Here is a 15,291-nt window from a genome sequence, read left to right as displayed (position 1 = left end):
AAAAAACTTCCCCTAAGTTCCATATAAATTCTACAGAATTATAGTGTGAAAATGCTATCCCAAAATCTTAGTGTTGACATTCTTTGATCCAAAGGGCATTGAATTCTCAAAAAGTTCAAGGCTATTCACTTAGGGCATCTCCAATTCCGATCCTCAAACCGCCCGTATATATCCGGATCACGCGGTTCGGGCCGCGAAAGCCATCCAACACGGGTTTGTATCAGTCTGCTCGGCGATTCAGACGTACTTTCTTATGTAAAGTGGAGACAAACTGGGGAAGGAGGGTTGTGGGAGTCCGGATGATAGCCACGCTGGACTCCGATACCCCAGGCCCACTAAATCCACCCTCCCGTCACATTGTCTTCCACTTCACCATTTCTTCCCCTTGCTTTGCATCTGCAACATCCACCTCCATCGTCGTTATTGTACCTCTCCGGTCGCCACACATGAATTGCTGGAAGTTCGCAACCAGCACCGACGTGCCCGCTCGCCTTTTACGATGACATTGCCCACCCTGGAGCCGTTTGTACCCGGTTATACTCCGCCACCCTGTTGTCGACGACCTCCGTGGCGGCCACCACGACCGGCAAGTGTTCGATCAAATGACATTGAGCTTATTTTTTGACCATATGTCATTTTTTGAGAGTAAGAAGGATGGCGAGGTACTCGACCATGGAGGAAGAGTTGTTTTGTGACGTGGTTGACCGTACCCACATCATCCATGATCGCAATGTGAGATCGTTATTGTATCGACGGTACAATGTCTAGACCATCGTCATCAAGTTTTGTCACGTAGTTACTCAGCTAGGCAAGATGGCCATTGTACGCGGCAGAGAAGTAGATCGTCAGTTTTGCTTCTTCTTCCTCAACTTGTTGGTTGATCATTCATTCACTCAATGTTGCTCTAACATTGCGTAGCCCGTACACGCCGTCGTGATGTACCACAGGACAGAGAGACGGTCATTTACGTACACACACTATTGGATGAAATTGAAAGAGCAATATGTGTGGGTGACATGATCCATTGAAAAACTTGTTGGACATCAAATTTGAGACGCTGGACTTATTTGCATGCTATGTATGGATGATTTGTGCTATATTTTTCCGAACTTTGACGAATATCAGCCAATTTGTATGAATTTCGTCCGCTAAGTCGAAACCCGGCTTGAAATGGGCAACGCTGGATGGCCCTCTCCGGCATCGGCAACCCCCCCCCCCCCCCCCCCCCCGCCCCCGGGCACGTCCGTGGACGGATGCAAGAGAATATTTTTGGGTCGCCGTTGGAGATGCCCTTAGTTTTAATTCAAAAAAAGCAACAATAGAAAAAAAAAAGGATTTGCAGTGTCATTTTCATTCTGATGAAGTTCAAGGTTGTTGGTCTGATGAAATATTTGGTTACTTCTAAGAATAAGAAAACTCACATAATATGCATACTCGTGGCCCAACACATAATATCGAAGAGAGAAACCTGCGTATTGTTAGGATACGCCTAGCTGGGGATTCTTCGCTAGGAGCAGCATGGCAAGCAGACGTCCCCGGGTGGCAGTTTTTGTGCGTTTTATGGGAGGCGGGGTGGCAGTTTTTAGAAGTTTCTCCCTTCAACAGTTTTTTTTGGGTTTTTTTCCGCAAAAACTATCATCCATCAGATGAAGATCGTGTGGTTCATAAGGCAAATCGAACACGAATCAGCTAGTTTGGCTCATCGAATGACATGTCCGCGACATCAGACATGCGGAGACCATCCAACCGTGTCCCCTAAATTTGGATTGTGGATGCGAATCAACTTATGGTTAAGATGGTTAGGTGAACAATGATATCCCTAATCCATCGGGTTCAAATCCTAGTGTTCACATTTATTCTGAAAGATACTCATAGGGGTAGGGTGTTCGTGTGTACGTTCATAGGGGTGAGTATATGCCCGTTTATATGAGCGCTTACGTCTGCGCTGTGTTTAAAAAATAAATAAATTGCGGATGTGTTAGATGATCCGTGTTAGGGCATCTCCAATAGTTGTGAGATAGGTGTTGGTAAATTTGCCACGTAGGACATAGTGATGATGTGGCATGTATTAAATAGGGAGAGAGAGCAAAGTTGTATGTAGATTAACCAACAACCTTTGCACAAGTTTCAAGGTGAAATAGAGAGCAATCACATTTATTGTCTCACCATCTATTGGATAGATTATATACAACCCATTGGAGTAGTTGTATGATAGCTTGTTGGTTGATGATATGAACATTTTACCAACAAAACTAATATACAACCTGTTGGAGATGCCCTTAGAGTTCCTCGAATATACTGTACCTCACTAATCTTTAGCTGTGCATGATTAGAGCAACTCCAAAGGGCCGACTCATTTCGTCCGTCTGCGTCCGTTTAGGTCGGCGCGGACAAAAGTGGCGGCCCAACGCGCCGACGCAAACCCAAATCACGTCCGCGTCGCGTCCGTGCCGACGCATTTACGGTCCAAATTTGCGTCCCAAATGCGTCGGCGCGGACGCCGAACGGACGCTTCGCGCGCCTTCTCGCTATCCGCCGCGTCCCTACATGGCGGCCATCCAACTACCCGCTACCCACGCGGTCAACTTAATTTATGACGACGGGCCCACGCATCAGCGACGACGCTCGTCCTTTTTTAAGCCGACCGTGCGGCGGGGCCGTCCTCATCCAAACTCGCCGTCCCCATCCGCCCACCCTTGCTCCCTCGTCGCCGGCAAACTCTAGCCACCGCAGCCACAGCGACGATGGGCCTCTTCTCCGGCGCCAGCAGCAGCAAGGCCAAGGGCAAGTCCCCCGCCACCCCTTTCCCCTCCGAGTTTCTCCCACCCCCGCCGGCGCCTCGCCGGCAGAGGCAGCGCGTCAGCGTGCCCGTGCACCAGGCGGAGTGGCACTGGCAGAACCGCCAGCCGCTGCCGTATCCCGACGTGACGCTGCCGCACTACTGGCATCTGGATCCAGATAGGATCCCAGTGCCGGCGGCGCCGCGGTCGGCTCATGCTCACGCGGAGGAGGTGCGGCGCCGGCGGGCGCTGCTGACGGCGGAGCAGCGCCGCGACTCCGCCTATGCAACCGACTCGCCCAACTGGGCGAGGTGGTTCGCCTTCGAGCACGAGGAGGCGAGGCGCCGGGGCGTGCGCGAGGTCGACCGGAGACCAACGCCGCTGGTCGTCCGCGAGGAGGACCAGGCGGCGGAGGACGCCTACCAGGCGGCCCTTGCGGCCGTCTACCGTGAGAGCGAAGAGGACGAACGGCGCAGAGCGGAGGCGGCGGAGGCGTAAGAGGAGGCCCGCTATGAGGCGGCAATGGCGCAGGCCCTTACCCTCTCCGCGGCGGGCGACAGCGTGGTGCCGCCGGTGGCCCCGCCGCCCCCCATCAAGCCGCAGCCGCAGGCGGAGCCCGAGCCCGAGCCCATCGCGCGCTTCTCCTGGAATGGAGTGGTGTGTGAGTGGGTGTCCGCGCCACCGGTCTGGCTGGGGGCGACGCCGGCGCAGGAGCAGGCCTACCTCGAGATGTGGCGCCAGCGCCGGCTGGCAGAGGAGCGCCGGCAAGGCGAGTACGAGGAGATGCTCGAGCACGACCTCGAGGAGGAGGCGCGCGAGGCCGAGGAGGAGGCACGCCAGGCCACGGCTGCACAGCCCCCCGCTCCGGCACTGCCTGCGCCGGCACAGCCCGACATGGCAACGCTCTGAAACACGGCGTTCGCCTGGGCCGGGCCGGCGCCGACGCTCATCGACCTCACGGACATCGAGGACGACGACGACGACGCCTAGAGCAGCGCGCCTCCTCATAGTTTAGGCTGTTTTTTATGCAAATGTGGACGCGTGGACTCTCATCGGCCTTCGTGGCCGGCTTTAATATTTAATTAATGCAGTTTCTCTTTTTTTAAATATGCATGTGTCTATTTTTTTGGCGCCGTCTAAATGGGTCGCAGACCAGCGTTGGACGTAGATACCGATCCAAATGCAGAAGCGAGCATCTGTGTCCGTCTGGCCAATCCAAACAAACAAAATACGAACGAAATTGCCGTCCGTTTAGATCGCCCCGTTGGAGTTGCACTTAGGCATTTGAAATGACCGTATTGGCTGCAGCCTGTAGGTCGTCAATGGCTATACTGCGGCAGACGAAACCTGTTTTTAGCAGGGTACTCCTGGATTGTATAGGAGAGACTCCATTGGATCCGTTGGGTTGGCCCAGAATTTGAACATTTTGTTTTACTCTTCGTAGACACCTCCACGTTTAGCTAGCCCCTACTAGCTCGCGGTAATAATAGAGCACAAATGATTGAAGCACCAAGTGTGCCCATGCATGAAAAGCACGCAGCAACTTTCCGACCTCTCCCGGCCATATCGATCGATGAGCATCTGCAGTGGCGCACCTGTGCATGCACGCCACGCACCGCACAAAAAGCTCATGCATGGGCACCGTTCGAGTCTCACCTCGCGCGCGCGCCTGTCACTAAACGGCCGGTCGACGCCTCTCCCCCTACACAGTGTTGGCGTCCATTCGTTTCGCCGTTTCATCGGTGCCGGTTAGGTGAAACCGGCGACGAAGTGCAGTCGGTCCGGCGAGAGACGGTCGCGGACGTTTTTGGCGTGTTCTTTGGTAGAGGTAGACGAAAGGCCACACGTGCGGCGCGTCAAACAGGAAAGGAAAGCCCCCGCGCGCGGACCCTGCCATGCATGCGCAAGGCTGGCAGCCTGCTCGCACAGTGCGCCAACGCCAACATGCGGGGTCCGGCCAGGCGCGCTCGGCCACAGCACAAACATACACGCAGGCGCCATCGGCAGCAAGAGGCTAAGGCCTCCTTTCGTTCGTAGGATAAAGAATATTGTAGGAATAGAACCTTTATACAAAATAAGATGACATGCGTCTCAATTACTATAAAAAAGAGATGTCATTTGATGCATAGGGTAGGAATTTTTTCATTGAGTTTAGACTAATGTTTTTTTCTTTAAAATATGAGGATTGAACCCTATCCTACATAGGAATAGAAATCTATTCCTACAAACCAAAGGGCTTCATAGGAATTTTTTATTTGAAAATCCTATCCTATGAAATTCCTACAAGATTTCTACAAACTAAAAGAGACCTAAATTTCGAGTTTTGACACTTTTTGGATGCCTATTTAAGATTTGACCTACTTTAAATTTTTTTTCGAGATCTGACGCTTTTGCTATCGTCAGGGTCCATGACGGTAGGTTATAACTGTCTACCGCCAAGGTTTCTGGCGGTAGGGTTGCATACCTTACCATAAAATTTTGCTAAGTGTTGAACACAGTGCGTGCTCGTGCCTACCGTTGAGCACCTTGACGATAGGGTTGTACATGTTACCGCCATTCTGTTTGAAGGTATCTGACGGTAGGCTGTTACACCCCACCGTCATGGACCCTGACGGTAGCAAAAGAGTCAGATCTTAATTTTTTTAAACTAAAGTCGGATCTCGAATAGATATAAAAAAAATCAAAACACGAAAATTTGCCGCAGCAAGAGATGGAGGGCTGGGGGTTGGGGGGGGGGGGGGGGGCACCCTTGCGCCCATCACATTTTTCTTCCTCGATGCGAGGGACTCCTGGAATCTGGACTGTGATCTTGGCCCGTGCCCGCGGCTCAGGGCCTGTTTGGTTCCAAATAAGTCACCAACTTATAAGTTGAAAAGTGAAAAAAAATGACTTATTTTGCCAAACAGACCCGACTTATAAATCACCCTAACTTATAAGTCATAAGTTGCTTCACCCCAACTTAAAACTTATAAGTCACCCCCTTTTACATGGGTCCCACCACCTGCATGATGTTGATTGGTGTGAAAAGGTGTGTCAGATGACTTATAAGTCAGGTGACAACCAAACAGGCGTGACTTATAAGTCACTAGTTTTAAGTCACCTGACTTATAAGTCGGGTGTTGAAACCAAACAGGCCCTCAGCAAGCAAAAGATCACGTTGCAGGCTCGCAGCTGCTCCTACCCAGAGCGTCCGCCGATTTCGTGAGCGTCGACCAGGCGAGACGAATGGGCACGTGCCCAGGCGAGGCCTTGGCCCAGCGTTTCAGCACGGTAGAGCTAGAGCCTAGCTCTAGCGTGTAGCCTGACGCGCCCTATCCGCCCATCGCCTGCAGCGGCCTGCGTGTGCGTGATGGAGTAGACACAGTGCGCGCACAGTGCGAGACACAGAGCTAGCTGTGCGTAAACGTACGTGCTTCGCTGCAAGCTAGCGCCATGCCTTTGCCCGTGAACGGTTTCCAATGCGCTGCTGCGGCGGGGAAAATAATGGCCCTGTTTGATCCTTAAGTTAGAGTTAGATATTGTTAGATTGGGCTTAAATAATCAAAAAAATCAAACATGATAGGTTAGTTTGGGTTAGTTGGATCTAACCCACCCCAAAAAACTAGCCCACACTAAAGGAACTTATTTGGGTTAGTTTTTCTGGGCCCACTAAAAAAATAGTAAAAAAACTCACCCCTCCCGCACCAGATCCCTCCTCTCCACCCACCTCGCACGACTCCTTCCCATCGCGCCGCTCGCCCAAGCGCAGCGCCGCGCCGCCGGAACCCCGGGAGCGCCCTCCTGCGGCCCCGCTCGCCCTCCTCCGGTCGCCGCTCGCGCCGCTCCCTCCTCACCGGCCGCCGCTCGCCCTCCTCCGTCAGCCGCTCGCCCTCCCTCGGTCGCCGCTCCCGCTGCTCCCTCCTCACCGGCCGCCGCTCGCCCTTCTCCGACCGCCGCTCGCAGCGCATCTAGGGGTGAGTTCGAGGGTTCCTTCTCTGGTTGCTAGATGGACAATTTATTCCATGAATTTCTGTAATTTCGGTCATGTGTTTTGGTTGCTAGATGGCCAGTCTAATTCATGAATTTCCTGAAGAAGGAAGACTATTATTATACATCCAATGTTGAGTGCTTTGTGCTATTGTTTAGATTCAGGTGGTGAAGGAAAGCAAACCTTCATGCTTATTATTGTCCTAATTAAGTGACTTGTGATGCTTGGATCATAGTTGCCAAGTTCCCGGTTCGACCGGGTCGAGGAACGGGAACGAGGGTCGAGGATCGCTGGTTACCAAAACTAGGGATCGATTGGGGTATACATCTCTGAAACGGCCGTTCGACAGCGGGAACACGATCCTGTTAAATCGGGGACGATTAGCCCGGGTCGATCAGTCTGATCCTTCCAAGTATTGTACATGGAAACAAAAACAGATTAAGGAAAGAGTGCAATATCGTTCAAGGCAAGAGCAAATTAAGGAAGTCCATCCGGTATTAGAGGACTGCTGTTATTTACGTCCTTTCTGGCCTTCTGTTCCTAAATTATCTCGCCTACAGTTACGGCCACGCTGTATTTTTTCATTCCTTGTATACCTGCAACGTCCGGTCATCATGGGAACGGTACACGGGACGCGGCGTCGACCCGCGTTCCGGGCTACTATGGTTTGGATTTTATAGGATACTTTGTACCTCAATTCCTTCTGCTGTGTTTCGTTTTCTACTATCATTGCTAAATGGCTGCAATACAGGCATGTAAAAAGGTGGGGGCTGAGGTTGTTCTTTGCTATTTATATTTACTTACATTGCTTTGCCTAAAATGTGTATATTTACTCCTGTCCTGTGTATCACAATCGTTGTTATAAAATGCTTGTGTAAAAGTGGAACCGCATGCTTGTATAAATGTCCTGTGTATCACAATCATATGTATAGTTGTTTGTCGTAGAAGTTGGTTATCTTAACCTATATATTTTATCCATCTTTTCATGTGTTCCCGAATATTACTCCGGTCTCCTTACTCTCTTCTTTCTGCGTGTTTCCATTGTGCTTTCCTGAATGTGCTACTGATTCTTCTCTTCTGGTGCAGGTAGTATAGCTTGGAGTAGAGCACCCGCGATGGATGGAGACGGCTTCGACGTGTGGGGTTCGCAGCCATCGGCAAGCGGCCCTGCTACCCATGCCGGTCTCGACCTCAACTCGCAAGCACCGGTGTCGGAGGGGTTCCCGGGGCTTGGGCTCTACGGAGCCTTCCTCCAGAGCGATGATGACGAGGTCCTCCCTGGGCGCGTCAGGGGCTCCGGGCTCCCTCCCTATCGCCCACCCTACGCCCGGCGACTGAACTTCGGCGGCTCCTCGGCGGCGGCAGCCGGTCGCGGAGGAGGAAACGGTGGCGTGTTCCTTGGCGGGTCGTCGTCGGGGGCAGGCGGCGGTGTTCGGCAGCGCGCCAACTCGGCCGCCGCGGCACCCAGCCGCCGTAACCAGCGCACCGGCACGGCATTCAGTGGCGGCGACGTTCGGCAGCGCGCCAACTCGGCTCCGAGGAGTGCTGTCCGTGCGCAAGCATCCGGCTCTGGCGCTCCCTTTGACAATGGTGATGAAGAATTGGAGGATGACGTGGAAGAGTTTGCGAGCTCCGGAGGTCCCTCGGTGAGCCAAAACAATCGAGCCCAATGGAATGATGCTAATAGTGCTTGCTTGTTAGAATTGTGCATTGAGCAACGTGCAGCAGGAACGTATAATGGTGTAACAATGACTGCTGAAGGGTACCAAGCTGTTATGGACGGCTTACTTGCTAGAAGGGGGTTGGTGTATTTCCGTGTGCAGGTGAAGAACCAGATAGTCGTACTTAAAAACACCCACTCCTTTTGGCGATACATGCAAGTGCACACAGGGCTGGGGAGGAAACCAGATGAAACCATTGATGCCGACTCTGAGTTATGGATAACACACACAGAGGTACACTTTTCACTAAGGCTAGCTAGATGTGACTCAACTACATACTGTACATATGTTTCATATGCTAGGCTGGGTTGTACTTATTTTGGTTAGCAGAGGTGCACTTTTAACTAAGGCTAGCTAGATGTGACTCAACTACATACTGTACTTATGTTTCATATGCTAGGCTGGGTTGTGCTTATTTTGGTCAGAGGCAACAAAATTTACTCAAAAAGTGAAGTTCAACTACAATTCTGAATTATTTTTACATAATATAAATGCTTTATTCTTCTGCGCACTGTACTATTTTTAAATCTTGTTTGTTCTAATTTGAACCCACTATACAATCAGTGAATCGGATTATTTTGCACTCCTTTTTCACTTTTTCTTGGCTGCACATACAGGATGACTCATTTTAATAATATAGTAGATAGATTCTGAAGTGTGCTCTCATATCCTAACTAGTTTTACATTTTCACTATCTTGCAGAAGAAACCATACCTAAGGAAGTTGCAGTGGGGTCCTCCAGCAAACGAGGAGTTGCTTGATCAACTGTTCAGAGGTTGCACCGTGGATGGAAGCACAACCTTTGTGCCTGGAGATGATTATGGTCAGACTCAAGGGCAAGATGCAGGGGCAGAAGAGGAGTTTCAAGGAACACCTACAAGTACAAGCAACCAGAGGAGCCAGAGGGGCAAGAGGTCATTAAGCACTTCAAGCACTTTGACTAGTCCATTGAAGAAGAGCAAGAGCCCAATGGTGAAAATTGTCAAGGACATAGCCAATACCTACAAGGAGTCTGTCGCAGCCAACACTAAGCAAATGCAGAAACGTGCAAATGAGAAGGCTGCATTTTCTGTGAAGAGGTGTCAGGAGCTGGCATTTGAGTGCGGTGTTCAGCAAACAGTTGACTCTGTCTATGCTATGTCCAAGATGTTCGAAACGGAGTACCAAAGGGAGTTCTTTTGTGGCCAATTAACTCCTGAGCTTAGGTTGGGTTACTTCAAGAAATGGTGCAGAGACAACAATTTGGAGTAGTTGGGAAGTGTGTGTTAAGATGTTGAACCTATTTAAATTGTTGTATGTTGAACCTGTCATGTGTTTGTGAGGCGTTGAACTATTATTTGTGTTGAACCTATTTTGTTTTATCTGCGGGCCGAATTAATTTCATTTGCTTACATTCCTTCAAGTTTTATGCTATGTGTTGACGATTTGGTACATGTGTTGAAGCAGGAAGAAGATCATGTCCCCATGACTGAGGAAGAAGAATATGATGGAGGTAGCACAAGTGAGGATGAGATCATATCCATGTGCCGCAACAATTTGGTGCAGTCCGAGAATTTAATCTTGAACTTGGTTCCTATCTTGGGTATGTACTCTGATAACTACTTTGTGAAACTACCTAGGAGGGTCAGTGGATATTCTGGTTTGGATTGGGTGCAGGAGACACTAGCCCGAGATACCCAATGATATAACATGTTTAGGGTTGAGAGACCTTTGTTTAATAGGCTACATAATACTTTGGTGCAATCATATGGCTTGAAGTCCACTACAAAAATGACATCTGTAGAGGCTCTAGCTATGTTTTTATGGATTGTTGGATCACCACAGTCAGTTAGACAGGCTAAGAACCGTTTCAGAAGGTCTATGAAGACAGTAAGTAGGACATTTAATAGAGTTTTGGCATGCCTCCTCAGGTTAGCACATGACATAATTGTACCTAAGGATCCAACATTTTCAGAGGTGCACCCAAACTTAGAAAATCCAGTATTCTGGCCACACTTCAATGACTGCATAGGAGCTATAGATGGGACACATGTGAATGTTGTGGTGGATAAGAGTAAGAGGGTTCCATACTTGAACAGGCACAATGAAACCAGTCAGAATGTGCTTGCTGTTTGTGATTTCGACATGAGATTTACATTTGTGATGTCGGGATGGCCTGGTTCAGCACATGACATGAGAGTTTTCAAAGATGCCGTAACTACTCATCAAGACAAATTTCCACATCCACCACCAGGTTTGCGACTTGAACTGTCTTGCAATATTTTTTATCCAACTACACTAGTTCATCTAAGTCTCATTCTGTGCCTTTCATAATATGTAGGGAAGTATTATGTGGTTGATGCGGGATACCCAAACCGGCCAGGCTACCTTTCACCATACAGATGTACAAGGTACCATGTGCAACAATGGCAAAATGGCCCGCCGCCACAAGGTATGAAAGAAACCTTCAACCATGCACATGCCAAAGTTAGGAATGTCGTTGAGCGATCCTTTGGAGTGTTGAAGATGAAATTTAGGATTTTATTGAACATGCCAAAATTTCCAGAGGACAAGCAAAGTAGAATTATTGTTGCCTGTATGGCTCTTCATAATTTCATTCGAGAGAGCAGAATTGCGGATAGGGAATTTGATGCTTGTGATGCAGATGAAAATTATAACCCAATGCCTAGTTCTTCTGCATCCGCATGGCCAGAAGACGAACCTCTTGTTGAAGATATCAACATGAATGCCTTCCGTGATGAGTTAGCTCATGCTTTGTTTTATGGAGTGTAATATTTTTTGAAGCTTCGATTGACGACTTGTATGTTTAAGTTATGTTTAAGTGGGACATCTCATTTGTATGGACAAATTTTTTTATCAAGTTTTGCATGCTTGATTTGTAAACATGGTTCGTTTATGTCAATTGTGAGTGAGAGGAGGCCACACAAGAGCCGGCCACATCAAATCCGGCAGAAAATAGGGTCTAAAGTAGCCAAATGATTGAGAAGGAGCATTTATTGTCAATCTAACCTTGCTATCCAAACACCACTTTGGTTAGAGTTAGTTCAAGGTTAGTTTAGAGTTAGAATCTAACTCTAGCCTTTAACTTAGTTAGAGTATCCAAACAGGGCCAATGATGGGATGGTTGGTGTGGCAGTAGAAAGAGCAACTGAGCCGGCACATTGGTAGCCTACGTATGGATATGGAGACTGGTGAGACAAGGCAGGCTTCATAGATTTTCTTATGTGAGACCCATTTGTGAGTGGCTAGAAGTCATCTTTCTTCCGCTGTAAAACTATTTGGAAAACGTAGAACCCTTCATTTGGGCCGCGTTGCATTATATCCCGGAGTTGCCGTGGCTTAAAAGAAAGAGGCGATCGAAGAGAGATCGATCGCAACTATTACATGAGAGACAGAACAAAAGAAGGGATGGAAAGAAAGATTACAATTCAAACTACTTTTCTATTCCTATACAACTTATTCTAACACTCCCCCTCAATCTAAATCTTAATACATTTTTTTGCCAAGATTAAGATTGTACTTAAACTCATCCAACCTTCTCATAGCGAGAAGTTTTGTAAAGTCATCAGCGAGTTGATCTCCTCTAGGTATAAATCGAATATCAAGCAACTTTCGAGCCACTCGTTCCCTTATAAAATGAAAGTCAACTTCAATGTGCTCTGTGCGTTGTATGGAAAACAAGATTTACTGAGAGATAGGTTGCAGCAATATTACCACACCATAGTCTCGCAGATTGTGGAGCTTTAATTCCAAGCCCATAAAGCAATGGTTGTATCCACATTACTTCAGCTGTGGCATTTGCCAAAGCTTTATATTCAGCCTCAGTGCTCGATCTTGAGACTGTAGTCTGTTTCATTGCACTCTATGACACAAGATTTGTTCCTAGAAACACAGCAAAACCACCTGTAGATCTTCTATCACCAGCACATCGTGCCCAGTCAGTATGTAATGACAAGCAAAGAGAAGGACTTGGTAATTTGAAGTCCAAGTCCTTCATAAAACTTGAGATACCTCAAAATTCTTTTAACTGGAGTCCAATGAGTAGTGCTAGGTGCATGTAAATATCGATATACCTTGTTTACTGAATAAGAAATATCAGGACGTGTAAGTGTCAAATACTGTAAAGCACCTACAATACTTCTGTAATTTTTTGCATCCTCTGGTCCAAGAGCTTCTCCACTTTCAACTGTGAGCTTTTCTAAGGTTGAGATTGGTGTACTCACTGGCTTGCAAGTTTCCAATCCTACTCTTCTGAGAATATCAGTAGTGCATTTTTCCTGTGTGAGAAGTATGCCATCTTTAATTTGATTTACCTCTATGGCTAGAAAATAGTGAAGATCACCCAAGTCATTGAGAGCAAATTCCAACTTTAGATCCTTGATAAAAAAAGTAATGAGGATGAGTTTCAAAGAAGACATTATTATCAGTGGCTAAACGAGACATAGATGCAAGACTTTTATCGGCTTGTGGAACATGAAGAACATATTTAAGAACTAGATCACGTCTAAGAGTAGGGGAATTAATAGAAGCTTGACCAATGTGATAAATATTCATACCTCCAGCGCTTGCAGTGTGGATTTGGTCGTTGCCGAGGTACCTCTCTCGAAGAGCAAGTTTCTCTAATTCGCTTATGACGTGATCGATGGCTCCCGGGTCAACGTACCAAACACCGTCACCTCCTTGTTCATGCATGGCAGCAGCAACTTGGCATCCATCTGTGACATGGTCTTCATCATAGCGATGCCAACAATCCATGACTTCATGGACAGATTTCTTGCATAGTTGGCAGCGAGGTCGACCATGAGAGGACAAACCACGACGGCTCTTGTTGGTGTTTAAGCCATTGCCGCTGGTGTTGTTGCTGTAGTTGTTTCCGCCGCTGGTGTGGTTGTTGTAGTTGCCATCACCAGAACGAGAGCCATTGCCCTGAGGGGCGCTACGCCCGCGACCACCACCACAATTTTGCCCCTGGTGATCACGCCCACGGTCGCGGTCATGGTAGGCAGAATTGGCGGAGGATTGGCAGAGATTGGTGCCATGGAGGAGGATTGGCGGAGATTGGTGCCATGGAGGAGGCTGAGGCGGCCATCAAAACTTAGGAGCTGGCTGTAAAGCTCCTGAACCGTGATCGGTTCCACTCAAGCAGCAAGTGCTGAAACAACGGGGTTGTACTCCAGATCGAATCTAGCATGAATTTTTTAGGTGATCTCTGGATCAGAGAGCGCGACGCCGGTGCAAGCAACTTCATCGGTGAGGCTTTTAATTTTTCCAAGGTATTCGGTCATAGTCATATTACCTTTTTGCAGGTTTGTGAGCTCAATGCGGGTGTTGATAGCTTAAGCCCGACTTTGAGCAACAAACATGGCGTGGATGGCACGCCACACCTCGGCCGGCATCTGGAGTGTTATGACCTAGGCAAGAATATCGCGGGAGAGAGAACCCATCAAATATCCTTGGAGTTGTTGCTGTTGTGCATACTAGAGGGATCAGGCAAAATTGGCGACTTGCTCTTCTTTCTCGTCCTTGGTGGTGGTGAGGGTAGCTAGTGGTGCGGGGCTCTTCTCGTAGAGGTGGTGTTCCATCTGCGCGCCCTTGATCTGGGGCAGCACAACGGCCTTCCACAGCAGGAAGTTTCCCCTCGTTAGCTTCTCTTGAGGTGGCGATCCAAGAGAGGTGGCGATGGAGCTAGAGGATGAAGCGAAGGTGGAAGATGATGTGGTGGTGAGCGCACCCATGGTGATGGGCGTCATGGAAGCGGTGCTGGTGGACATGATCTTGGTCGCAGAAGGTAGCTAGATGCAATCTCTTTTGATCTAATGAGAAAGAGGCTCTGTTACCATGTAAAACTATTTGGGAAACGTAGAACCCTTCGTCTGGGCCGCTTTGCATTATATCGAAAAGTTGCCATGGCTTACAAGGAAGAGGCAGTCGAGGAGAGATCGATCACAACTGTTACAGGAGAGACAGAACAGAAGAAGGGATAGGAAGAAAGGTTACGATTCAAACTACTTTTCTATCCATATACAACTTATTCTAACATCCACACCCCCACAAAATTTGCAAAGTAGGAATTTCACTCGAATTGGAACAAGGATTTAAAGAATGAATTTTAAGAAGGATAACACACTAGGATTTGAACAACCTTGGGCAACTACAATTTTCTACTAATTTAACTATGGCCTCTTCCTCCTCTTAAAAGTGCCCAAATGATAAAGCGCACTCGTGTGGCACTAAAAGTGATCTTGCAGTCGACTCCAAACGGCCATGCGGTCGACGAACACATGTGCTCCTAGATGAGGGATACATCACATTTTTTAAGGACCGCGTGAGCGCAAGTTTAATTTTTTGTGCATCCAACCGTCGAGTTGAAGAAGTCGAGGACGTCGGAGAGGTGGGCATGGTCAATGGATTATTCATCCTTACAACTTGCATGGCCTTGACCCACTAGGAGTACTATCGCGCCCTACCCCAGAACTTTCTCTCCGTGTGGTCCTCTTCGATCTAGCCGGAGAAAGGTCCGAGGGGAGGGTATGTCCGAACCGGCAACATCGATGGGGCGATTGTGGCAACGACGAGTAGGGACAAAGAGGGAGGGATGGGTGGCGGGCGACTTAGGGGGTGATGGTGGTGAGTGTGGCGGGGACGACAATGCGGGCGGGCGGATTTTTATATACTCACGAATCTATGCACTGCAGCGAGAAATGAGGGTGAATTTTTCGTGTGTGGTAAGGAACCACTTGCAAAATGCGGTGATGACCTTTATTGGCATTATTCCAAGTGGAAAAGAGGCTCTGGCATTGGCAGGGGCGGAAACGACAGACAT

The 15,291-nt window shown here is 48.5% G+C and overlaps 1 protein-coding gene and 1 pseudogene across 2 annotated transcripts; both read left to right on the top strand.

Annotated features, from left to right (window-relative positions):
* Positions 1 to 2,744: 2,744 nt before the first annotated feature.
* On the top strand, positions 2,745 to 3,689 carry LOC147980692 (uncharacterized; annotated as a pseudogene).
* Positions 3,690 to 6,475: 2,786 nt separating this feature from the next.
* LOC147980691 (uncharacterized) lies at positions 6,476 to 9,839 on the top strand. 2 transcript variants are annotated; one of them, XM_087516937.1, is made up of 3 exons: positions 6,476 to 6,733; positions 7,838 to 8,702; positions 9,171 to 9,839. In XM_087516937.1, the coding sequence occupies exons 2-3, from the start codon at positions 7,863 to 7,865 to the stop codon at positions 9,717 to 9,719; spliced, it is 1,389 nt and encodes a 462-aa protein (XP_087373063.1). In that variant the 5' UTR covers positions 6,476 to 6,733; positions 7,838 to 7,862; the 3' UTR covers positions 9,720 to 9,839. The 2 variants fall into 2 exon arrangements, with proteins under 2 accessions (XP_087373063.1, XP_087373064.1); XM_087516938.1 differs by having other exon boundaries at positions 7,834 to 8,702.
* The last annotated feature ends 5,452 nt before the right edge of the window (positions 9,840 to 15,291 follow it).

This window comes from Triticum urartu, chromosome 3A, assembly GCF_056163025.1.
Source record: "Triticum urartu cultivar PI428250 chromosome 3A, HENAU_Tu73, whole genome shotgun sequence".
Lineage (NCBI taxonomy): Eukaryota > Viridiplantae > Streptophyta > Magnoliopsida > Poales > Poaceae > Triticum > Triticum urartu.
The sequence above is the reverse complement of the archived record's forward strand: the minus strand, read 5'-3'. Positions and strand labels throughout refer to the sequence as shown.